This window comes from Heterocephalus glaber, unplaced genomic scaffold (assembly GCF_053883595.1).
Source record: "Heterocephalus glaber isolate CG9 unplaced genomic scaffold, H.glaber_assembly_v1.0 deba00001509, whole genome shotgun sequence".
NCBI classification, from domain to species: domain Eukaryota; kingdom Metazoa; phylum Chordata; class Mammalia; order Rodentia; family Bathyergidae; genus Heterocephalus; species Heterocephalus glaber.
In genome coordinates this window covers 5,329,203-5,354,991 of record NW_028258325.1, presented here as the reverse complement: position 1 = coordinate 5,354,991, position 25,789 = coordinate 5,329,203, and the positions used below count along the sequence as shown (strand labels likewise).

Genomic DNA, 25,789 nt, shown 5'->3' with positions numbered 1-25,789 from the left:
TAGCACCTTCAAATTCATAACCCTATCACATTCAGTATGTCTAATCACTGCAGCAGAAAATTTAAATAAATGGATAGATTGACATGAGGGAGGTAAGCAAAGGAACAATCCTGTTTACATAGTGATTCTCACTTTGATTTGGCTATAAATAACCCCTGAAGACAGCTGGCCTTGTCTGGAAGGCACTGATTGTTGGGGGATATTGGAATGATGATGAATATTCAAATACTCTAGTCCAGACATGTCCAATATGCCATCCACTTTTTTTCCCTCTTATTTTAGTGAAAAGGAATTGTCTTAGGCCACATACAAAATATATATAATATAGTTCATGTGTACAAATAACAATACTTCCTTTATTTTTTATATTTTATTTTATTCCCTTTTTAAAAGGATGGGAAAGGCAGTTCTCAGGCTGGACATGGCTGACACCTAGACAAATTAGAAAGGAGTTATTCTGAGTCACCTGACCTTAGTGCTTAACATTAAGTGGAGTATTTAGGCTAACAGCGTCAGCCAGCTAATGAAATGCAAAAACATGGGAGTCACAGTGGTTTCTCCAAAGATAAAAGACAATGGATTTCACAGCCAATGTTTATTGTGATACACAAAGGGAGCTCCAATTACTTTCTTTTGTGCTTGCATCCTTTAAATACACTGGTGCTTGGATGCTACAAACCCATCCTGGCTAAAGTCCCTGCAAAAGACCAGAGTGGGAATAGGGATAAAAACTGATCTCAAAAAAAAAAAAAAACACAACAAACTGATCTCATCTCCTCTCCTCCAGTGGATTCAGTATCCTCTGTCCATCCAGCTGTTCATTCATTCATTCCACATGCTTTTATTTAGCCCATGTTTGGTGCCAGGCACTGGTCTAAAACTCTGAGGAATGTGAAGATGATAAAAGAATACAGCTTTCAGTGAGTAGTGATTGCTTCTTGCTACAAGATATATATAAAAATCATAGAACGTGGAGAAATTGCCTTAGAGCCAGGCCTATCTGTATCTACTCAAGTCTGAATAGAGAAGGAATCCTCCAGTCAAACCAAATATGTAAGGCTGTCCTCATTGCACAAAAGGAACATCATGTGGCAGAGGAACAAGCACTGTTCAGGGAGTCAGAAATCAAGCCTGAGTCCTGGATCAACCATGGCTCAGTGTGTGACTGTGTATCTTATTCACCTGTAAAAGTGCTCTCTTCGGGACAGGAAAGTATTACATGAGGTAATGTGGAAAAAATGCAAAACACAGGTCCTGAGCATAGCAGGTACTTCACAGTGATCACTGGTATCCCCATCACCACCATCACTAGCACCATCGCCATCCTCATGACCCCCATCTCTCTCCTCATCACCATTACCGTCATCATCACCATTATTAAGGCTCATCTTCTGGTGGGTGGCAGTTAAATATGTAAGCAGTCACTGAGCCCATGCCAACCCAATAAGTCTGGACTTGGTTCTGTAGTAAGAGTTACGGAGCCACTGAAGGTCAAGAGAGTGAACAGAGGTCAGAGTTCTACTTTAGGCAGCTAAGTCAGGCAAGGTGTGTCAAGAATGTAAATGGAAGGGTCAGATTTTAGAAGAAGGGAATCTGCCCTTTTGATCAATTTTATTATAGTAGAGACAAGGCAAGGGAGTACAGGTGTTCAGGAACATCAGGCAAATGGAAACCAATGTAATGGTGGCACAGTCCTTGACACCAGGAAGTAGAAGAGCTTGACTTCCAAGGGTGAGGACTACCCTCAGAAAACTTTTTAAGCAACTCTATTAGTGTCCTGTGGCTACTATACGAAGTTACCATAAACCTGTTGGCTTAAACCAACAGAAATTTACTCTCTCACAGTTCTGGAAGAAAGAATCCCAAAATCAGTTGCACTGGGCTATAATCAAGGGGCTGGCAAGGCTGTGCCGAGGGAGCACAAGTTCTTGGTCTTCCAGCTTCCAGTGTTGCGAGGACGCCTTCATCCATGGCCACTTCCTGCATCTTCAAAGCTGCAGCCTTGACTCGTCCAAGCTCTCTCTCTTTGCTGAGGTCATCTTGTTGCTCATTTTCTTCAACAGTACCATCTCTGTGTCTGTCTCTTGGAAGGACCCTGGCAATGACTTGGGCCCACCTGGAGAATCTAGGACAATCTCCCCACTTCAAGATCCTGAAGTTAATCACACTTTTTCTATAAAAGGTAATGTTCTCCCTTTTGTCATATAAGGTAACATTCACAGGCTCCATGAACTAGGACAAAGACATCTTTGGTGCCCTTTCTTTAGCCTGCCATACCAATCAGGCTTGTTCTGGTGTCCTCTCCTCTAGACCAGCCATTGTCCTTGTGTTCTCAGTTCTAGAGATCAGCAGCCCATGCTTCCTGAACTTCTCATCACCTTGCCCCATCCTAATAAACCTAGAGAAGAGCAAAGTCTCCCAGCTCCCAAACCTTCGAAACATCTTCTCCAAATTAAATGCCTCATGTAGAATTCTGAGCCCTGTTTGCTCTCCTTTAGTGGCTCCCTGCACCCCACCTCCTGAACAAAGCCCAGGTATCTTCGACTGGCATGTAGAACCCTCTAAGATTCAGCTTCCACTGCCTTTGTGGCCTGACTTGTTTTGTGTGCCTCATAGTTAAGACAAATTGAACTCTTCACTGTTCCTGTTGCCTGAGGGCCACAGGCAACCTCACCCAGAGCAACATGGAAATCAGAGCTTCAGAGCAGAGGGAAATCATCTGAACCAAGCCAAGAGTGGAGAAGTGGAGCTACAGGATAAAATGGTACATCCGGTGATGTCCCTAAGAAGTGAAGATGATGGAAGAGGGCAAGGAGGAGAAGGAAGAAAAGAAGGAGGAGATAAACAAGGATAATACGAAGAAAGAAGACTTACATTTTATAGAGTGCATCTCTCCAATTAGTTGATTAAGTCCTAAAGCAAAGACTTAACCTATGATACATGTACTAAGTATCAAGAAATGCACTCCATAACTAGGGAGATAGGAATTATTACTATTTTTCAGACATGAAAATCAAGGACAGAAAGCAGAGATATACCCAGAATAGAACAGCTGATAAGCAGCTGAGCCACATTTCAACCTCTAATCTTCTTTCCTTACTTCTAGCCACTATATTACAACCATTTGCCTGGATTGAAAGAACTCTTAGCTGCGACCTAACACAGTTCATAAAACTGCAACAAGGAAGCCTGGAATGTTTGGCCCAGGGCTGTTATTAGAAAGGGGTGAGAAAGGATGGTGAGTCCCCTGCACGCTCACTGCACCTCCCTCTCTCCACTTAGGCTTAAATAAGGACCCACATTTTTTGATCAGACCATTTTGACCCTATGCTTTTTACTCCCACCACTTTAATCCTGTTGTTTCTCTTAGTTCCAGCCAAACGTAAACAACACACAATATTCAACATGGTGGCAATATATAAAAGATTTGAGTTATAGTGCAACTGGCCACTACAGGACCCATAGACCAATCCTGAATGTCTGTGATTTATTAAAAATTTCTCATGAGTCAGCTATAAAAATAAATCTATTGGGTTTTAATCTGACTCATAAAGACGACTGCTGATGCAAATCATCAATAAGAAATTAAACTGATAATCACTAAATTAAATGGAAAATTGCTAGAAAAAACTCCCTTACTCCCAAACACAAAACAAGATGGCAAAAGATATTGATCAAATATTACATGGAGGGGAAAATGATCAATAAATCAAATTTTAGTCAGGCTTAGTGACACATCTCTGTAATTACAGATACTTGGGAAACTGAAGCAAGAGGATTGCCAGTCCAAAGGCAGCCTGAGCAACTTAGTAAGATCCTGTCTCAAAATAAAAATTAAAAGGAGCTAGGAATATACCTTGGTAATAATGTATTCTTGGGTTCAAGATACTGAAAAAAAACTTATGAAATTTTAAAAGAAAAAAATTGATTCAATAAAAGTTAATTTACTGAGACAAAAGAGAAAAGAGCAACTTGGAGAATGCCTTAACTGCGTGGAAAAGAAAAATGATCAATGCACATCATCTTAGTTACTTCCCTCATTTCTGAGATGAAATACCTAATGCCCAAAACTTAAAAGGAGAAAAAGTTTATTCTGGTTCAAATTGTAGTCCACAGTCTGCAAGCTCCAAGGCAAGGTGGCATGGCAGAGGGGCACGGTGGACAGAAAGCAGGAGGCAGAGGGAGAAGCTGGGCAGGGAGATAAACTCTTCCTGGCCACGCCCCAGCGTCAGCCTCTTCCAGCCAGGCTCCACCTCCTAAGCAGGTCAGCTGCTGTAGGACCGCCATAATCCCACCACTTTCCAAAAGCCCTGCCCATGAGTGCCTCAGGCTCTTGGGGGATATCTAGATCTAAAACATAACAATGCCTTTAATTGGCTCCCTGCATTTTGCTTTAGAAAATATTCCCCAGGGAAAGAATCCTCCATGCTGAGACGCTTACAGTGAAAATGTTTCTGGGGTTGAAGCATCTTCACTTTCCAATGACAGGGAAAGCATTCATTCACCTTTTCTCAATTGTTCATGCTGTTCCTCTTTCCTGTATTGCTTTTCCCCAGCCCTTTTCACCTGTCCACCTACTGCAACCCTTTCAGGCCTAGTTTAAATGGCACTTCAGCTACAAAACATTTCTTGATGTTCCATCTAGAAGATGTTTCACTCTCCTTGAGCTCTGCACTATTTCTCACAAATTTCTTACCTCTCCTGGCACCAACCTTGCCCTGCGGTTTTTGGAATCACTCAATTGTCCTCCCCCCGGACTATACACAATTTTCAACCTGCCTAGTTCTGCAACCCCAGAGCCCTGTCCCCAACCACAACACCCAAAAGCTAAACACAAATGACTGGGATGGAACAGGTGGAGGAAAGTGCTGCCACTGATCACTTACACACTCATAATTGGGGCTGATGGACCACTCCCCTCCACTCACCTGAACCTGGGCAACAACCCAAGGCCAACGCCCCAACCTTTGTCTTAAGGCCTACAACCCAAGGTAAAGATAATATCCATTCGAGCCAGAGTCTCCTGCATCACCTACAGTAATCTCACTTCACCTGGAGCTCACTGAAGGTTCATGCACATGGACAGCATCCAATTATAACAGAGGGAATAATGGGAAGGGATATGTGCAACAGACACAGTTGACATCACTCAGCACCTTGTCAATCACATTGCCAACTGTGCTCTGGAAGACCAAAAGGAATGTGCCCTAGACCTGGCATAACATTTTAAATCCCTAAATCACATTTAGTGCTCACGCTCTTTTCCTTTCTTCCACAATGAGTTCACTCACTCTGAGTGTACCATCGCCTAATTAAACATCACTAAAACTTCACTGTTCTTACCCTTCCCATCACATGCCACTTCCAAGTCTTTAATCATTGCACACAAGAACTAGAAATCCATCTAGAACCCCATCACCTACAGTAACACTAGTGAGAATTTAAGTCCAAGTACCACCTTTTCTAAATGTGTCTGCCTCTTATGCACAGGATAAACTCATTGATCCCTTGTCAGAAGATTGTTGAATCAGGAGAACAGGTGAGACAGATGTTGGAGATGGATGGTCCAACTCAGAGGATGCAACTCTCACCCTATGGGTGACACACTTCACTGAGGCATCTGGTCAACCTCATTGAAGTTGCTGCTCTTTGCCTCCTGCATCTGAATGAACCAGGCCTCCTCAGATCACTAGAACTATGGACCAAGCTTGTTGAAGAAAGGCGTAACTCTGAGAGCTGGCACTGGTCTGGAGAACTTTAGGATGATAGTGGGAAGATGAGAAAAATGCTCTCAATAACCTCAAATGGTTGTTGGTGTTCATGAGGGCTTCTCAAGAAGAAAAAGAGGTTGATGTTTCTGGATGGACATTTGCAGACTCCTCACTGGTCTCCAGAACTCAGACCTAAGGGAGCATGAGCCACATGGCCATGAGCAGCAGAATGTTTGTTGGGAAGAGTGTGTTCTGGAGTCTACTGTGTGGATCTGGATTTCAGATCTGCCACATATACTGTGTGACCTCGGACAAGTCACTGAATCTCTCATTCTTCTGTTTTTATTCCTTACAGAATGGTAAAATTATTTGTGCCTATCTACTGGATTTATTGGGCATATTAAATGGCTTATTATTTATAAAATGTTTAGCACAAGCCAGGCATGGTGGTGCACACCTAAAATCCCAGCACTCTGGGATGATTATAAATTTGAGCCCAGCTTGGGCCATTTAGCAATTTAGTCTCAAATTTTAAAAAAATATAAAATAAAAAAGATTGAGGGTATACCTTAGTACAAGAGCCCTTTGTTCGATCCCCGGTATTCAAAAGAAAAAAGTTTAGCATAGAGCATTTGCTTGTAGCAAGCACACAGTAAAGCACATTATCCTGACCTCTATTCGGGGTGCTCTCGGCCTCAACTCAGGTCCTATGCAGACAGCATGAAGATTCCCTCCATCTAGCAGGGAAATGGGACTGGAGGCTGGAAGCTCAAACTCAGACCAAGTCAAGGGATCCACTACCCTCTTTGTCTCCTTCCTTGTTGTCTTGTTGATGGGAAAAATTAAAGTTTTCATCCTCCCCATTGGTATGCAAAATATTTCCCTAAGAGTCCTTCTATCCAGCCATCATAAAAATGCTTTCCAACTCTGGGGAGAAAGTTTCTGATATATGAAGCAAAATAAAGCCACCTGAGAGTTCTTACTAGGCTGAGTGACTCAAACCAGAGGAGACAATGGGAACTTGGGAGTGAGATTAATCCATGAATCATCAATAAGGGAACCTGAGAGGACTCCAAAAAGTGCTCCCTTCCCTGTGATTGGGAAGCAGGAATACAGTAGCTGCATTGCAGCATCACTGGGAGGACCAAATGGCACAGCACTTGACATGAATGAAGCAGTCGGTGCTGGCTGTCATCTTCAGGGGTGTTGGTCCCCACCCAAGCCCAAGCCTCTGTTCTGGCCCCACCTCATTTCCCCACCTGCATGGCCCCTGCGCTCCCTAAATGGCATCCAAATCTGAATCCAAAGCATCAGACACCCTAACGCCACCATCAGGCTCCCCCCACCCCAGCCTCTGAGGCCGCCACGGATCACAGCATTGGATCCATGCAAGTAAAGACTACGATGCTAACTGATCTTTCATTCTGGGCCCCTAAAACAAGAAACAGAGAGGGTGATCAATATATCTTTGGAGTATGAGGGCTTTGTTCTGATTTGTTTTGCAATTTGTTGAACTCAGATCCTTACTATGTGGGATGGTGTTGATCCTACAGACTTAAACCTGAATCTCCACCTTGTCGCATCTTAGCGATGTGACCTTGAGCAAGGAGCTGGACCTCTCTGAGCCTCAGCATCCTTAGTAGTACAGTGGGCCTGACCAGGACTGTTCAGAAGGCTGCTAGAAAGGCCAGTGAGGTCATTCTGCATGCACCCTAATGGCATCTGGTGTGGCTGATGCTGGTAAATGCTAGTAAATGAGTGCTTTCATCAATAGTGACCCTGTGATGTAAACATGATAGTTTTCATCATTAAAGATGAATGGACCAACAGAGTGGTGGTCAGTCATTTACTTAGAATTACAAGATTGGACTTGAGCCAAAGCCCTTTGCTTCCCAGGCTCATGTTCATTCTTCATTGCTTGAAATGTCCAAGTCATTTCACCAGAATGTGTGGAAGGGACAGAAAGTTTCCTGAATTCCCGATTTCACTTTAACAGCTTCTCACCCCACAGGCAGAGCTCGCAGTGATAAAGCCTGGTGCCTTGGGTTAGTTTTCAGTCCATTTTTAAAATCCTTTTCTCCCCTTAGCTCTTCTCTGAAACTGGCTTCCTGCTACTTTGCACAGAAATGCCTGCTGCCTTTCGTGAAATACAAAAGACAAACAGAAAGCAGGCCTTTGAAATGCTGCTTTAGCCCCTACCAGCTACCATTTGTTCCTTGTACATTATCATTCTCCACACTTTTTTCAGTCAAGAAAACCAGGGTCCTCGAATCCTTGCACATGTGTGTCTCATCCACAGACAACTAAGCAGTGTTCCATGTGCACAGGGGATGCTGTGGAGAACAGCATGAATGCCATCAGCATCTTTTGTATGAAAGGAACCATCAGGAATGAACTCTGTTTGTGCTCACGATCTCCTTGGAAATGATTCCCAAGGACCCAGAGAGCCCCCCTCCCCCCACCTCCTGCCAAGGATGTGCTGTGTCACAGAAGGAGCAATGAACCAGGAGGCATGAGACCCAGTTCTAGCTCACTCTGCCTTGCTGGGATACCTGGGTAATCCTTCAACCTCTCTAGCTAGCTTCATTGTGCACATCCCACAGTGAAGGGGATGGACAAAGTGACTTCTGAAGTCTCCCTGGGAGCAATGCCTCATACACAGCTCCTAGTGTGCACTTCCCATCCTGCCAGGAGCCTGTGGAACCAGAGACATGCATCACTCCCATCCAACCAGCACACAATGGTGTGGTCAGCAGAGAACAACTGCTAAATCCTTGTTTTCTCCCCAGATTTTCACTTTGTGTTTCACCAATCCATTCACCCAATAAATATTTATTAGGCACTTACTATATATACCCCTCGGGGTTTTTGCATTCCCATTTTACCTTTTTCTTCTTAGATTCTTTTTATTAGTACGTGTTTGCAATACATAACGATTACACTCATCTTGGGGAATTAATACATACGTATATCACGTCTTAATCATTTTTACTTTCCCTTCTTTTATGCTCATTTTACCAATGAGAAATCTGAGAATTGAAGGCAAGCTATTGCAGCTTGGTACACTGAATTATTTCCTCTGCAGTAAAAGACCTCTGGGATTCTCCATCAAGGGAAACTTCCTAGCCCACATCTACAGTGAGGTTTGAAGTGGTTTTAAATCATCAACTACCAGCAGGCTATTCAAATTCTACTATGTGGCAGGATGTGTAAGAATAATTCAAGCTAACAAAAGACCCAGAGCGTGGCTAGGCATAGTCATTGCTAATAAGAGCCCACTTACCTATTGTAGCCAAAGCACAACTCCAGGTAGCAAGATGGATTGAGGCTCATAAATTTGAAACATGCCTAATGATAAGAGTAGATCAGTGGTGTTTCTCAGGTGCAGGTTTGCACTCAAACACAATTTTGAAATATCAAAGCTTAGAGCCATCCCTCAGAAATTATGATTCAACCGAATTGGACTGGGGCCCAGACATCAATATTGTAACCCTCAGGTGGTTCCAAAGGGCACACAGGGTTAGGGACCACTGGTCAACCTAGAACAGCAATTGTTTAGAACACGTACATACACGCACAGCATGTCCATATTCATCAGTCAGCCACTCATTGCCCTTGGCTGGAATTCAGTCTTGGAGTCTTCTTATCATAAGACCTCAGGCAGCCACTAGCAAAGAAGACAAGTTGACATGTGAACTGGGACACCTCTGCTCTCCCTCACAAGCCAATGTGGGTATGCTTTTCCAATTTGGAAATTGTCATGGGAATGGAGGGGTGGGAACCCTCCATTTGGAACATACCTCACCTGATACAGACAACTGAGGTCCAAACATTGTTAAAAGGCCATCAGAAGAGCACAGGAGAAAGGCCAAGATATGGTGTCAGACCCTCAGGATGTTCAGCCTGGAAAGGGTCCATGAGACAACACATACGGAAGAGTTCTCTTCTACCTGGGTCTCTCCAAGGAGTTCTGTAAGGACCAAACAAGAAACCCTCCAGGGAGAGATACTCCATCCCACCACCATGACTCCCAGGAAGTGTGACCTTACCCAAATGGTCAAACGTCTCTGAGCCTCCCTTCCTATTGTTTCAGGTGAGGATGATGGTGCCTGCATCACAAGAATATCACTGTGATTGTACATAAAACACTGAATAAAGTATGTGCTCGCCAAATGCTAGGTGTCACCTTCGTTCTGTCACTGCTGGTGGGAGGCCGGTCCTCTAGGTTCACTGAGAGTCTGAGGGCTGGGATGGTCTTAGCAGGAGCAGAAAATAATGTTCTCTTTCCCCTGGATTCAGCACGGAGTGAATATCCTGTGAATGGAACACTATGTGTCACCAGGTCCCATACCTGGAGCATCAAAGTGGCATCTTTTAACAGTGCTACAGTAGAAGTAAAATGGCTCTGCCCCCCAACTGTGAGTGGGGTACTTGTGTCCCTTCAAATCCTCCCTCCAAATCAGCCTAAATACCCAGGGGATCCACATGGGCTCAAACACATTCTCCTCTTTCCTCTTCCCATCTGTCAATAATTTCCTCATGATCGGGTTTGCCATCATCTTCTCTTTCTTCCTTTGCCCCTTGTGGCCAAGTCTGGTTTGCTGTCAAGTCTCTCTCTCCCTTGGTCTCTGAGCTCCTGTCCCTAGGACCCCTGTAAGCTGGAGCCAGAACCACTGCCTGGGCACAGAGAAGTCCTACCCTAGAGTCTCCAGTCCTCGTGACAATCACAGAGCCAACAGTTTTTGAATCCTCCTGGGGCACACGCTGTTACACCTTCCATGTGCATCACATCAGGTGATAAACTGGCAATAAATTGTGAGTTAAGTAATTTATATCTCTATTTAATGTGTTGGGGGATCTCTTTGACTTTCTAGTCTTATGAACTAAGAAGTTCAAGAGTCAAGATTTGAACCAGGGCTGATGGTTTCAAAATATGTCTACAAGGCATGGAAATCACCTTGTGAAATTTCATAAATGTACAAAGCTAAGCACAGAAATATATATAGGGCCAAGCACTGAGGGAGACTGAGGCACAAGGATCACAAGTTTGCATTCCACTTGGGCAACTTAGAGATACCCTACGTTAAAATAAGAAATAAAAAGGACTGGGGATGTAGCTCAGTAGTAGAGCACCCTGGGTTTGATCCCCAGTACCACACCTGAAGAAAGAGAGAGAGAAAGAAAGAAAAGGAGAGAAACAAAAAAAGAAATATATATATGATACTTATGGATGGATGGGTGTGACCAGATCTTGGTTTATAAATACCACTCTTTGCCAAAACAAACCAAGTCACCTTGGAGAAATGGTGGAACCGAGGGCTTCAACAGAGACTATAGAAGATGTGTCTGCAATATCCTGCATCAAGAAGTAGAAAACTGCTCAAAAACTACTGATATATGTCAAAAATACACATGAGCTAATTTTAAGGGCTTCACTGGCCAAATCTAGGCAATTTACACATCATACTAAATATGAAGAGCAGAGGGTTATAGCCTATTGGAAAAACCGGGAACTTAAGAATCTACAGTAATATAAATAAATATTGTTCCATTCAGTAGAAAACCAGGTATAATTTAGAAAAACAATGGATTTTTTTAAAACCCTTGGCAGCTACAATAATAATTAAATAAAGATAATTAATAGGTGCTAAAACATATGGTGAAAGTTTAACCATTAATGGAATATTTTCATAGTCTTAAAGTACCTCTCTGAAGGATATTCACTGCTAAGGGTAAAAGAAAATTTTATAATGGACATCACCGTAACCCATCAAGCAACACAAACAATGTTAGTCATGGGCTTAATTGACAGCACATGCCGCCTGCTAGGATGCTGGAGGGGGACTTGCGATTGCTTCTGTGATGTTTCTGCCCAATGTATCAGGAGCAGACACCAGACATACCACACTGAAAGACTTTACCAGGTGACTGGCCAGGTACCATTCATGAAGGACAATGCCATAAGAGGCAAAGAAGCAAGAACTGTTTCAGATTCGAGGGACTAAAAAGACAGGTCGGTTTCAAGGCAAAACAGCATCTTGGGTTGTTTTGTTACAGAGGACATCTGAATAAGCTGGGAGGAGTCTTCGTTGTGAAGAAATATGCACTGAAGTATTCAATGCCAAATGGGCATCACATCTTAGATAACTCCAAAAAGAGGGAGAACAAAGCAACAGGATAATAAAATATTTGTTGAGGGGTAGGGGAAAGGAAAGAGGGGAAAGGAATTAATATGAGAAAATGAAAAAATGGAAACCAAGTCTTTGTAAATAGGGAGGGATGGAGGGATTGAAGGGAGGGTAGGGGAAGGGGGAAAAATAAGAACCATGAGAGTATGTAAAGGTGCATATCTCCAATGATGAATGTCATTATGTTGTACACCTAAAATGTACCAATAAAAGGATATACAAAAATAAATAAATAAAATAAAATATTTGTTGATGAATCAGAGAAAACAATATTTATGAATTGTTTTTATTATTTTTGCTACTTTTCTGTACATGAAATTATGTTAGAATTTTTTTGTAACATAGAAAATGTGAAGCATCTCTTCTGCTAGTTCTTTGACCTAGGAGATGAAGTCCACTCCCACCCTGACCCTGGCCTGGACTTAGTGACTCTCTCCCAGTGGTTGAATGTGGCCCATGAGGCCAAGACATGTGAGAAGGTTCACCATCCGCCTGCCTCACCCCTCTCTGGATATACACTTTGAAGCCCTGAAGTCCAAGTCCAACCACCATGAAGCCACCATGCTGGTGGTATCACCAGGAGGCCTCCTCCGGGTGAAAATGTCTGTGGAGCCCTTGTGCTACCTCAGGGACAGTATTTTTTTCAGTTTCCATCTACCATATCACCAACTGGCCTTGGAACTTCTCTAACGCAGGAGACAAGTCATTCTTGTTGCCATGCAGCCAGACTAGGGTCAGATGAGTGAAATGGAAAGGCTGCAGGAGTGAAAGTCACCTTCAAATTCAGCCTGGTGTCCCTGGTGAGGTGACCTTGGGGAACTCCCCACCTCACCTGTCTCATCTCATTAATGCAGAGGCTGGATGACATCACCCAGCATTTGGGAGCATCTAGGGACTCCAACAAAGGTACTTCACTGGTTGTAAAATAGCCTTCAGATGTGCTCTGCAGAGAAAGCTCTTCCTTCTTGTGGAACTTGCTGCCCTGTGGGTCTGATCAGCTCCAGAGCAGCCCCTTCTCTAGATGAAAGGGAACCCTGGTATGGCTTGTATCTAGATGACCCCCAGCCAGGGATTTAGCTTAGTGGTTTCACTGCCTGCTGCACAAGTGCAAGGACCTGAGTTTGATCCCCGGTACCAAAAAAAAAAAAAAAGTAGAATTCTAGATGACCTCCAAAGCCTTATTCAGTCATAGGAGGGGCTTTTCAGAGGTGGGTGGATCTAGGGTGTGTGATGCTGAAATTAAGGGTGTGATATTGGGATTAAGGGTGTGTGGTGCTGGACTACTCCACTAATTGGTTTAGCATAGTTCTGGGTGTGGGTAATTCGAAGGCCCACTCTGTGTGTAGGTGGCAGGCTCTAAAAGGCTTATAGTCTGGCTGGGATAAAAGGGAAAGGGAGGCAGCTGCTGCTGCTTCCTGCCTACCCTGCCATGGACTGTTTCTCCTCTGTGATCCCCCTCTGCCATGCTGCCCTGCCTTGGAGCCAGCTGACTGAAAACTCTACTAACTGAGAGCCGAAAGAAACCTTTCCTCCTTTAACTTTGGGTGTTAGGTGTTAATCTCAGCAACAAGAAAATAACTAAGACACTGCCCATATCTGATGGAACTCCCTATGCAAATCACTGAGTTACTCACTATAGTGTCCCAGGACTTGAGATTTAGTAGGGGAGATGATTAACACTTTCTAATCACCTGCTGTGCACCACACACTCTTCTGGACTGGGAAGATAATGGTGGGCATGACCAAGCAGAGCTCAACTCTCCAACTCTTGTGGCCCTTAGCCTCTGGGACTATGAGGTTCTACCCTAGCTGGAGACCTCAAAGTCCTCATAAAACATACGAAGACACAGAGTTCTCTAAAAGAGGGAAAACAAGGACCCAAATGTAACCTCTGTGTTGCATGCAACCTGTGGGGTCCATGTACCCACTGCTCAGATAGAGAAGCCAAAGCTCGGAGTAGAGCCCGATGCAGACAGCTAGTAAAAGATGGTGCTGAAATGAAAACTTGGGATTGGAGCTCCAACACCCAGGTTTGTGGGCAGGCGGCTAGGAGCTGGAGTCCCTCTGCCTGGGTCAGAGCTGCACCCAGGCATCTGTGGCTGGGTCATTCTCCTCTGTGCGCCCCAGGATATTTAGAAGAATTCCCGGCCTCACCAGATCTCAGGAGCACCCCTCTCCCAATTGTGACAATCAAAACATATTTCTAGATGTGACCAAATGTCACCAGGGATGAAGGGAAAAATTGCCTTCAGTTGAGAACCCTTAGTGTAAATGTAAACCCTGGCTCTGCCAGATGTTTGCCATATGACTGTGGGCAAGAAACTTAACCTCCATGTGCCTCAGTGTCCTCCTCCGTAAGGTGGGAAAATAATAATATGTGAGGTTAATGTGAAGGTCGAATAAGAAGCCAGGAAGGCACATGGCCCATCCATGTAACCCATGGCTTAATCCATGGACAACTGTGCCCAGGACCCTGGACTGCCTTCCCTCCAAGCATGGACCAGGTACGCAGTGCAGGTCTGGATCCTGGATGTAGGAATGGATCAATTAGCCAGTTAGCTAACAAGGAGTAAAGAACCTGACATCCTGACCCAAGCACGAGTGCATTTGCTGGCTTGGGACAGCTATCCTAGCAGCTTCTCTTATCACCAAAAAGCAATTAAGACCCAGGAGGCAAGCTCCAGCACTCACGAGCAGCCTGACCTCAGGCTAGGTATTTAGCTTATCCCATTTCCACGCTTCTCCCCTGCATTTGCCTCTGCCTGGACCACTCCCCTTTGATATTGCCATTGCTCCAGCCCTTGCTTCAGCAAGGTCTTTCTTCCTTCTGCCTCTTCTGAGAGCCCTCCCCTGACTACCCTAAATAAAACTGCAGCTTCATCCCTTTACTGCTGTCCTTTAGGGAGCATCCCAGCAATATCCCCACCTGACCTTACCAACCTTACAAACCACATCACTATAGTGGAGTCAGCACAACACAGGAGCCAGGGGGAGCCTTTATTGGCTTTTCTCTCCCCCTCTGAAATGGGCTCCAGTCCAGCAGAGAAGTTGATGAGTGACGAAATGGCCCACATCTGGGGCAGTGTTGAGCACATAGGAGATGTAATAATTACAATACACAATGAGTGACATTTTACAGAAGGAAATTCCACAGTCCCCACATAGTTGTACTTATTTAAACTGGAGCCTAAAACAATACTTGCCCCCCACAAAGATTTTGCTCTTTAGAATAAAATAACTGTACATTCAAGTTTCTCAAACTACACCCCCTGTAACTGGGGGCTCCAGAGAAAGCGTGACAGGAATTCTACCAAATGAGGACTCACAAGGCCAAAGACGTTGGGAAATGAAATCTTCTCCATGGGGGGATCCATGATCCTTAGGAAAAGCTCTAAGAAGCCCTGAAGAGAAAACAGGCATTGAACCTGGATTTGCTGAATTTGTTTCACCATAGGCCCTGAGCATTACTGTTGGCATCACACAGCACAACTGGGTAAACAGTGACCTCATACAAGCCCCTCAGTTTACAAACGCAGACGGAAAGTGAAACCCAGAGAGGGTAACAGGTCACACAGCCTCTGAATCCCAGAGCAGTTACACTTCTCGCCACTGAATGTTGTCCTAACTGGACTCAGATACTGGAGTACAAGCCAATGAGTTCCCACAGATCTCAGATTCCAGAATTACTTTGACAAAATCACATATGAAAACTCACATGCCAAATGGGATTTGCTTTCAGTCTCACTGTTCCAAAAATAGTTATTCATTCAACAAATATTTATTAAGCATTACGTGCCAGGCATTACACATTTACAGTGAACAAGACAGAGTTGTACAGAAGACTGACAATAAAATTATCCCTAAAGAGATGACAATTGATTGAACTGTCCTTGATATGACATTTTCAGAGAGCAAAGATGTATAAGAAATTGCAGATTCACATTTCATTTGCTTCCATTAATAGGTTTTGCACGTAATTCTCATGGTACTATGTTCTCAACTGAAATCATTTGGGATAAAGTACACTACACCAGGCTCATCGCTGAGAGGGAAAACAGATTGGAGTTTGTGGGGATCTTTTGTTGAGCAACTCCACCTACAGATTTTCCATTTGTTAGTTCATCCAAATGTCATTTCTGACTTCTACATTTCAATTAAAATGCTCTTCCCTATTTGCTATTGTGTGCAACTAAAAATGCCTATTTGATAATAGGATTGCATTTTATAAGCTTATTGACTCACACATGTCAAAGCTCTTCAGAAAACACAGTAACAAAAGCCAGGTCACAACATTCTAGATTTGAGCTGGGGAAAGATCATTCTGTTACTGTAGATAATTTCTTCAGTGAACAGACATCATCTGCCTACGAGTCTGAAGAACGTCTTACATTATCTTAAAAAAGAAGTTTCCAAGAGAGAAAAAAGAAGAACTCCAGGCTGGAGCAGTCCATATTGCCAGGCGAGACCATAAAACTAGCTTTCCATACACCCTGGAGATGTATGGATCTAACAAAAGGAAATCAAAGAAAACGGAAGCTTTTCAAGCCCTTGTGTGTTCCTTTAAGGCCAAACTGCCTGAAAAGAAAATAAAGGAACATCATCCCTGCTTTAGAGCCTGCACTCATGTTCTCTCCGGGAGTGATCTCGGAAACCCACCCGGCAAAGCAAAGACAATCGCCCCACCATCTGCATAAGCTATGTTAACCTGACACCAGACCCCCTCGGGAAGGATTCCTCAGCTAGGAAGAGCAGAAACTGCAGAGCGCAGGACCATGTAGCAAGAGAGAGCACGTACTCTCTCATCCTTCACAGGCAGGCGCTGAACCTGCTGTTGAAAAATCAACCCAAATGCAAATGAGTCACTGAACCAGCCGTCTGTCCGAAAGGGGAAGTGACTGAGTATTTTTAGGGCCAGCACCGCCCTCTCTGCTCTACCTGGCCGTCTCTGCTAGGCCGAGTGGGCTGTGTGTTTGTGAGTTGATTCTAATGCCTCTGCCGATTCTTTCCCTAGGAAGGGTCAGGGAGCGTTCGGACTCCAGCACACGAGCCACTTCACGGAGAAGCAGAAACACCGGTAGGCTGCGAGGCGCTGGAAGTGTGTGTGTGTGTGTGTGTGTGTGTGTGTGTGTGTGTGTGTGTGTGTGTGTGCGTGCGTCTGTGAGGGTGTGTGTGGTTGTACATGTCTACGAGCTTACGCAGATCCACAAGGGCTTATGAGATTTAATGAACTCCGTTTGGGGTTAGCGGCGTTATTTTGTCTAAGGAAACCTCCCCGTCGCAGTCCAGCTCCCACACAGAGTCAGCCGCAGGGTCGCCGTCTGGGGACGCCTGGCAGAGCTGGGACATTCGATGAAAAGGGTCCTCCTCGTCCTCCAGCTCCCTGTCCCTGGGGGCCACCGCATTGGGGATCACGTGGACATAGGCGGCCGCGACCTCCTTGTGGAAGACGGTGTCCTGGTGGTAGGAGATGAGCTCGTTGCTGATGTTCACGGTCTCCACACGGGTGCGCCAGCAGAGGTGGCTGCACCCCAGCAGCTGGGCAAACACCTTCCGGAAGTCAGCGTTGAAGGCGTAGATGATGGGGTTGAGCGAGGAATTGGTCCAGCCGAACCAGACAAAGACGTCAAAAGTGGTCTCGCTGACGCAGGGGAAGCCGGGCTTCGGGTCCTCGGGGGCTCCGTGGCAGAATGGAACCATGCAATTAAGGACGAAGAAAGGCAGCCAGCAGCACACGAAGACGCCCATGATCACCGACAGCGTCTTGAGGACTTTGGTCTCCTTCCTCATGGACGCGCGCAGGCTGGCGTCGGGCTCGCTGCCCACGCGGCTCCGGCAGCCCTGCGCGTGCTGGGCGGCCCTCTCCAGGGAAGAGATCCTGCGGATCTGCACCTGCGCGATGCGGTAGATGCGCGTGTAGGTCACGATCATGATGGCCACGGGGATGTAGAAGCTGATGAGCGAGGAGGAGATGGCGTACGCCCGGTTCAGGCTGGAGTCACAGTTCGCTGCCCTCGCCGCGGGCTCCCTGGGGCCCTCCCAGGCCGTCCGGTTGGCCGGGTCGGAGGGAAGGCCCACCCCACCCTCGGGGCCCGCCGCGTCCCGGTGCCAGTTCAGCTGGACGGGAATGAAGGAGATGAGGACGGACAGGGTCCAGGCCAGGCCCACCATGACCAAGGCCAAGCGCTGGGTCATCTCGCGCTCGTAGCCGAAGGGCCTGGAGATGGCCCAGTAGCGGTCCACGCTGATGACGCACAGGTTCAGAATGGAGGCGGTAGAACACATGATGTCAAAGGCCACCCAGATGTCGCAGAACGCCCCGAAGGGCCAGTAGCCGGCCACCTCGGCCACCGCCTTCCAGGGCATGACGAGCAGCGCCACGAAGAGGTCGGACAAGGCCAGGGACACGATGAAGACGTTGGTCGTCTTGGCGCGCAGGTGGCGGCTGCGCACGATGGCCGTGCACACCAGCACGTTGCCCAGCAGGGTCCACACGATGAGCAGCGTCAGGAGGCCAGCGGTGAGCACCTGCGCCGGCCCCGCATCCCCCACGGCGCCCTCCTGCGCCCGCAGCCCGGACCACGGGGGGCGCGCGGTGCCGTTGCGCCCAGGCGGCAGCATGCTGGGCTCAGAGGCAGAGGCGGGACGCGCGCGGTTCCGACTTCAGCCCTGCGCCCCCCGGGCGGCCCCATCGGGCACCCCAAGGGGTGCGCGGGACCCTCCGGCAAGAAACCCCGAGCCCCGAGGGGCGCTCACCGTGCGCTGCGCGGAGCGCCGAGATGGTGGCTGCTGTGAGCCTCTCCAGGCTCGGCAGGAAGCGGTGGGGTCCCCGGGCGGCAGCCGCGGCTGTCTGGTTCGCAGCCGGAGCGGGAAGAGCGAGCCGCCCGGCGAGCCAGTGAGGCGCAGCTGTCCCCGGCTTCTCCGGGGCCGCGCGCCGCGCCCCCCCCCCCCCCGGCCCCGCGCGCCCTCCCCACCTGTGCCCGGCGTCCCGCTCAGCGCAGCGCCCTCCAGAGCGCAGGGCCTGAGCCGCAGGTCCGTAGAACTCGGCGCCCGACCCTCACCTTCTCGGCCCGGCAAGGTGGAAGGGTGCGTGGCCCCGCCACGTTTAGGAAGCGGAGAGGTGGGAGAGGGACGAGAAGCCCTGGCTGCCAGCCTGGGAAAGTCTTGGAGGGGAAAGAAAGGGGCCTGGGATTTCACACAGACCTGAGCCCCGAACCGGGCTTCATTCCTGCCTCTGCCACCCTGAGAGGCCTCCTGACTTCCCTCGGTTCTTCGTCCATCCGCAGCCGGAGATACCGATTCCCAGCCGTCCGGTGTGAGGACCCTGTGAAGCCGGACAGCGTCTCCCGGAACTGGCCTTCTCTTCCTCCTCCCGCACCCAGCCCGAGACGGGGCTTCCTTGGCCCCTGGAGAGGTGGTCCTTTCCCCACGGCCCCTGAGCTGTGAGCCACTTCTCCTTTGGGGAACAACTTTGTATGAACTCTAACCCTGTAAAACAATGGGAAGAAGAGGGCTGGGCCGGGGAGTGAGGCTCACACCTGTAACCCAGCACTCTGGGAGGCTGAAGCAGGAGGATCTCAAGCTTGAGCCCAGCCTGGGCAACGCGGCAATTTAACAGACCCTGTCCCAAAACTAAAAATGGGCTGGGGAGGTAGTTCAGTGCAGGCCCTGGGTTCAATCGCCAGTGCGGGGGGGGGGGGGGCGAGAAAAGGAGAAAGAAAAAAAAGAAGATGACAAAAAGGAGGATGAGAACCCCTAGCTGGGAGTTTCCTCCTTTCAGAACACTTTCACATTCTTTCTCTTTTTTTTTTGTACCTGGGATCGAACTTGGGTCCTTGCGCTTGTGAGGCAGGCGGTGGAACCACTGAGCTAAATCCCCAGCCATATTCTTCCTCTTTTTTAACCTTGAACAGGACACGTAACTCTCTTGGGGTTTCACAGAAGAGGAAACAGCCTTGGCTACATGGCCCAAACCCCAAACTGGGGCCAAGAAAAAAAGAATAGTGGGGAAAGAGAAACGAGAGGACAGTGCTCCCGAGTGCTCAGTGCCACTCCCAGGTGACAAGTCTCATTTGTCCACAGCCCGGTCTGCTGCTGGTGCTGAGCCGCTGCAGGCGCTGGCCCAGGACAAGAGGAGAGAGCAGTGCCCCGCAGCCACCCGACCCACTGAGCCGCTGGCCTTCTGCTGCCTCCTGCCGGGCTGGAGTTCCTCATCCCCTCCCTGCTCTCTCTCCACCCAGACCCACCTGCACCCTCCCTGGCACCCACCTGCACCCCAGATGGACACCTGCAGGTGCCACCGCTCCTCAGTCTCCAGCTGTGCGGCCCGAGCTCTCTCCCCCTCAAGGCCTTTTCTGCACCTGTCCCAGGGCCTGAGCCTGGCACTGGAGAATCACTCTGCTCTCCTGTCCTTCCTTGCCTCCTAGGGGCTGCCTGTTCCTTTCCACCTGACCCCCTGCCCAAGACAGCGCCCCTTTCAGCCTGTGGTGACATCCCAGCCTCCAGGCTCTGCCCTCATCTCTGCCTCCTCCACTCAGCGCCAGGCAGGGATTCCCTGCACCATGGCTGTGACCACATCACTCCCAGCTGCACAGCCCTCAGCGGTGACTTGAGAGCCGTATCCCTGCCTGGCACACGAGAGAAGTCTTTTCATCCCTCACTTCGCCCTCGCCTTTGCACTAGCTCCTGCGGCTTCTCCTGCCACCTCTCCTTGTAAGACTGCACTCAACAGCACCACTGCCAGCAGGGAACCTCACCCCAACTCCTTGGTGCATGTGGCAAGCAGTCACTCCTGAAGCTGGAATGGCCTGCATCCCGTTCTGCCCTCCCAAGAACACCAACTTACAGTGCAGGAAAGGAACATGCACTTTTGAGACCGGAGTTGGAAGCCCAGCTGTTTGTTCTTCTATTCAGCAAACATTTATTGAGCACTTCACATGTCTCAGTTGCTGTTTCACTGACCAGGAATACAACTGGGGGATGCCTACACATATATTTTCTTCCCTTTAGGAATTGGCTGGCTAATGTTAGAGACAGACTTTAACCCCAAAAAGAAATATATAGTTACAGCCATCACAAGTGCCATGGTGGAAAAGCACACAGGCTGAAGGAAGTATACAAGAGGCAATGGCCAGGCGAAATGTTTGGGGAAGTCTGTCTTTGCACTGAAGTCACAGTAGGCAAATCAAAAGACAAAAGGAGAGAAATGACAGGCAGGGAGACCAGGCACTTACCAGCTTTGAGGTCTTGGGCAGATTATTGGAGCTACCCTGGTTTCAATTTTCTCATTTAAAGAATAGGTTAATAACAGTGGTTGGAAAGGTTAAGTGTGTTGAGGCCAAAAGAAGATATGCAGAAGTATTGGGAGCCTCTTTTCTTTTCCTCATTCACTCCAAAGAGGACTCTGCCTTGGATTTTGTGATGGAGACTAGAATAGTCAGCTCTCCCATGAGTGAGATTCAAGGCCCAACATCCACAGTTTAAAAGGAAAAGAGGTTTAACTTGGCTTACGATTCAGGGAATTCAGTCCATGGTCAGCTGGCTCCGATGCAGAAACAACATGGTGGAAGGGTCTGGTAGAGGAAGAGTGCTCAACTCCCTGCACCCAGGAAGCAAAGAGAGAAGGGAGGATCTGGGGACAAGGATATAACAACCCATTCAGCTATGAACTCATGCATGGATTATCCATGAATGAGTATAGCATCCCTATGATCCAGTCACTTTCCAGAAGCCTCCCTTCTGAATACACAAGACTCTGTGGACTATTTTAGATCTAAACCCTAACAGAGTCAGAGAGGGGGTGCAGTACTGGACCTAGAAGGTTGGAAGAGAAAGGGGAGAATGCAAGAAGAAAGAGGTTGTGTCTGTCCTCAGTAGAGCAGAAAGGATGAACTGGGGAACAAGACTGAAAACTGGAGATAAGGTTTCCCAGGGAGGACTGCATGGAAGAAAGTGGAGAGGAGAGGAAAAGAGAACATTAGAGAGGATCCCATGTTGCCTCCACAGAAATGTAAGGCAAGAGCCTGAGTTTGGAAATTACCTCGTGGTTGTTGAGCACACCACGGCTTGGAGTCTCCATCACATGGGTCACAAGTTGGACACTCACCTCACCATGCTGGACTTGCCCCTCCTGTGGTCTAATGCAGTCACCTTCCTAGGAACCCTTGACTCCTCAGGACCCAGCAGGTGTCCTGGGCCCAGGACCACCCTGGACTGGCTGACCTTACAGCCACAGCAACCCTGTACCCCACAACTCACTGTCATGGCCGCTGGCCCTCATTCAACTTCTTGAATGAAGGAACTGTGTCTTATTCGTGTCTAATTCCTCAAGCCAACACCACAAGGGACGCTGGGCAAATCGTGCTTGATAGATAAGTGAAGACAAAGGAATCTGTGCCCAGCATGGTGAAATCACCAGACAGATGATGCCATCAACATGCTTGGTGCAGTTTCACCATTGCCTTCAGATGCTTTTGACCCCTGGGATTCCAGCCCCCACTTGTCCATTCAGAGGGCAGTTATTGGTGGAAAAGGGGACAGGTGATACAAGGCATAGCCAGGGTGGGCTGGTCTGGTGAACTTCCAGCAGAAGATGATAAGATATTTTGAGGGAAGACTTTCTTTTCCAATTACCACAAAATCCCTGTTCATATCAGGAGCTGAGCTGCAAAACACACACCCTGTTCTAGATGTTGGGTATAAAGGAGAATCAAAGATTTACTCCCTTCCACCTGGGGCTTGGATTCTAGAGGGAGATGAAGAGTAAACAACTTGAGTCCGGGGGTATAGCTTGGCAGAGCAAGTACCTAGCATGTATGAGACAGACTCTGGGCTCAATCTCTGGGACAGTAATAATGATAAATAATTCCAAAAGAAGACTTTCATTTAGTGCCAAGCGTTATAAAGAAAACTGAGCAATATTGAAACAGAATAGCTGGGCTGGAGGGATAAGCTGCTTCAAAATGGGTGGTCGGGGAAGTCACTGAGCAGTCAGAAAGATGCAGCCAAATCATTCTAGAAGAGGAGGGTCAGCTGGTGCAAAGGCCCTGGGGCAAAGTGAGGGTCAGGAGAGCTATAGCTCTGTATCCAAGAAGGCAGAGGTGTGAGAAGGAGAAGGAAGTGAGTCCTGTTGCCATGGTGAGGACTTTAGGATGCGTGTAAATTCCAATGCCTGGAGTTAATTCTTCTGAACTGGATGGTAACTGAGAACTCCCACAATCTTAGGCTCCAGTAATAAGAGCTTGAAGGCTTTGGGCATGATGGCTGTGCCAGCCCGGGCCTTTCAGTTGCTGCTCCTAGGAGGCCTGGGGGTCCCAGACTGGGGCTGGTGGCCAAGGTGGCAGAGTCCTCTGAGGAGAGAGAGCCTGTGGGCCGTGACCCATTGCCAGGAAACATGGAAGTGTTTTTATACCAGGTGGAGCCAGCATGGCCGCCCAGGCTGAATGCCACGGGTGACAAGGACCAGGGTGTGGCTCCAGGATCTGTGGAATGGAGCCTGTTGGCTCTTCATCCACCGGTCTCCGCAGTCCCCACTGAAGATGCTTCCCAGCCTCCTTTAATTCTCGTCCATCTTTTGCGGGGTTTTTCCTGGTATTGGAGAATTGAACCCTTGCACGCAACTGCATCCCCAGCCCTTTTTTCATTTTTTACTTTAAGACAGGGTCTTGCTAAGTCTCTAAGTTGTCCAGGTTGGACTGAAACTTGAATCTTCCTGCCTCAGCCTCCCAGGATGCTGGGATTACAGGCGTGCACCACCGTGCCCAGCTCATCCGTCTTTTGGATGTACAGAGTGGATCCCTCTGTGATGTTCACCACTCACCATCACCACCCCAAGCCCCAGGTCAGCGCCAGCTCCCCCTCACTAGCTCCTGCCACGGAGACGACCCCCTGGCAGACTTTGCCGGACCCCTCCCCATCTACAGCTTTGCACCTCGGAACACCCATAGGGCACTTGAGTTCTTTCTCCCACTGCTCCAGTGGCCTGAGAAGCCACAGGTTCTAGACACGGAGCTGCAGCTGGAGAAGCTCCAGTGGTAGCTGTTCTCCCTGGCACGGCCCCTCCTGGTCCTCTCGGGTCCCTCCCACGCTGCTCTGGACTGGCCCTGGGGGCAGCAGCACGATGCTGGACGACCCCCGAAGCTGGGTGTGAGCATGCTTACAGCTGCCAGCTGGGCTTCAGAGCCTTCACTCTTGGGACCATCCCTGTGAGTCCTCCGCCCCTGCCCCCTGCACTGGAAGAAACCGAGGTCCTAGGCTCTGAGCCCAGCTGAGCTCCCGGAAAGTGGCCAGCACCAACTGTCAGCCACAGGAGGAGCTGGCTGGGACATTCCAGGCCTGACTGTCCTCCGCCACCCTCGCTCCAGGGGTGGCTTATGATCACAGCAGTGTCAGTTGTCATGGCGAATTTCCCAGCTTCCCGGACGGATGAGGGGATAGAAATGTATCCCGCACAGGGTCACGTGGAGGGAAGAACTGGGGCTCCCCCTGCTGGGGGAGCTGAGCAAGGCACTGGCTGTGACCTTGGCTCTCCAGGGAAAAATAAGGCTGGGACAGAGCACATCAGGGAGAGTCAGAGAGAGAGGAAGGGAAACAGAGGGGATAGAGGAGGAAGAAAAGGAAGAAGGAAGAGAAGGGAAAGGAGAAAAAGAGGGAAAGGAGAAAGGGGAGCGAGATGGAGAGAATGACAGGCCCTTTTGCCAGAGCTTGTCTGAGTGGGCTTTCCGGTGTCACTGTGGCTGAGCACAGGATAAACAATGCTCAGGGATGGCAGGAGAACAAGGGACACCATTGCTGGTAGGGACAGGCAGGACAGGGAAGGGCTGGCAGGAGCGGACCCTGGAACTGGGGGCGAATGGAAGTCGCCTGTGTGCTGGTGGTGGGGCAGCTGGGATGGGAGGGCACTGCAAGGACTGCCTGAGGGAAAGAGAAATAGCCAGTGACGACAGCCCTGTGCTCCAAGACCGTGTTCCTCGGCACTCATGGAAACGCAGTGTTCTCTCCGGATCAGATGTGTTTGCAAAGGAAGAGCATGCAGCCAGGCAGCAAGAGCACGTCTTAACTTCTCCAGAGAGTCCTGTCTTTGCAAAAGAGCCAGGCAGTTAAAGACAGACACAGGGCTTCTCTTCCGGGCACCCTCCAGAGTCAGCCTCATCAGCACAGAATTAAGCAGCCAGGCAGCTAATAAAGCCCGTCTTTATTCATCCCCACCGGAGCCTGACCTCAGGGGGCATCGTGGGAACAACTGGACTGAGAGGATTCCTGCAGACACCCTAGCACTAAGGCTTTGCTAATCTGGTCAGCAAACACCTTTCCCTTTGACCTCATTGATCCTCGTTTTTTAGAAGACATAGTCTAAACGAGATTTGCTTCCCCGAGACAAATGGCAAAATCAATCGGAAAATAGCCTGGGTTTTGAGGCTGCCACCACTGCTGCCGTTAATATCAAAAGACTCAGCAGTGTTTTGCAGGGCAAAGGCCCTGTCTTGGCCACAGGATGCACCCAAAGCCCCGGGCCCCTCCCAGCTTGAGACAGTGCAGCCTGCACGGAGAGGCAGGAAGGTCCCCTCTCCACCAGCACTGATCACTGTCCTGACACCCCCTCTTAAACCCCCAGATCAGCCCCCTCATCCCTCTCCACAGCTCAGGGGCAAGGGTTTTGGAAGGTTTGTTTGATTTCCCAGAAGTCTGGCCCATTCTTTGTATAGATGGTGAGGACAATGGGCCTACAAGCCAGTCCTGGTTTCAAATCCTGCTTCTCTGCCTCATAGCCCTGGAGCGCTGAGCAAGTTACTGAACTTTCAGAGGCTCTATTGCCTCATCTTAAATGGGAACAACATGGACCAAGATAAGTGAGGCAAAGTTAGGAGACAGGCAGTGCCTGGATTAGTCAGGCTT

The 25,789-nt window shown here is 48.4% G+C and overlaps 2 protein-coding genes across 2 annotated transcripts in view; one reads left to right on the top strand and one right to left on the bottom strand.

The window, feature by feature from the left end:
* Slc2a9 (solute carrier family 2 member 9) overlaps positions 1–5,541 on the top strand; it is a 205,138-nt gene extending 199,597 nt beyond the window's left edge. Inside the window, exon 13 of the mRNA XM_087187348.1 lies at positions 5,491–5,541. Within this exon, the coding sequence (XP_087043474.1) occupies positions 5,491–5,526 (36 nt within the window). The 3' untranslated portion in view covers positions 5,527–5,541. The remainder of the gene's footprint in view (positions 1–5,490) is intronic.
* Positions 5,542–15,670: 10,129 nt separating this feature from the next.
* Drd5 (dopamine receptor D5) lies at positions 15,671–18,532 on the bottom strand. Its single transcript, XM_004847511.3, has one exon. It carries the CDS (start codon positions 18,515–18,517, stop codon positions 17,120–17,122), a length of 1,398 nt encoding a protein of 465 aa, XP_004847568.2. The 5' UTR covers positions 18,518–18,532; the 3' UTR covers positions 15,671–17,119.
* Between the last annotated feature and the right edge of the window lie 7,257 nt (positions 18,533–25,789).

Coding starts and splice junctions, on each gene's coding strand:
- Drd5 (XM_004847511.3), bottom strand. CDS start 18,517: ATGCTGCCGCCTGGGCGCAACGGCACCGCGCGCCCCCCGTGGTCCGGG.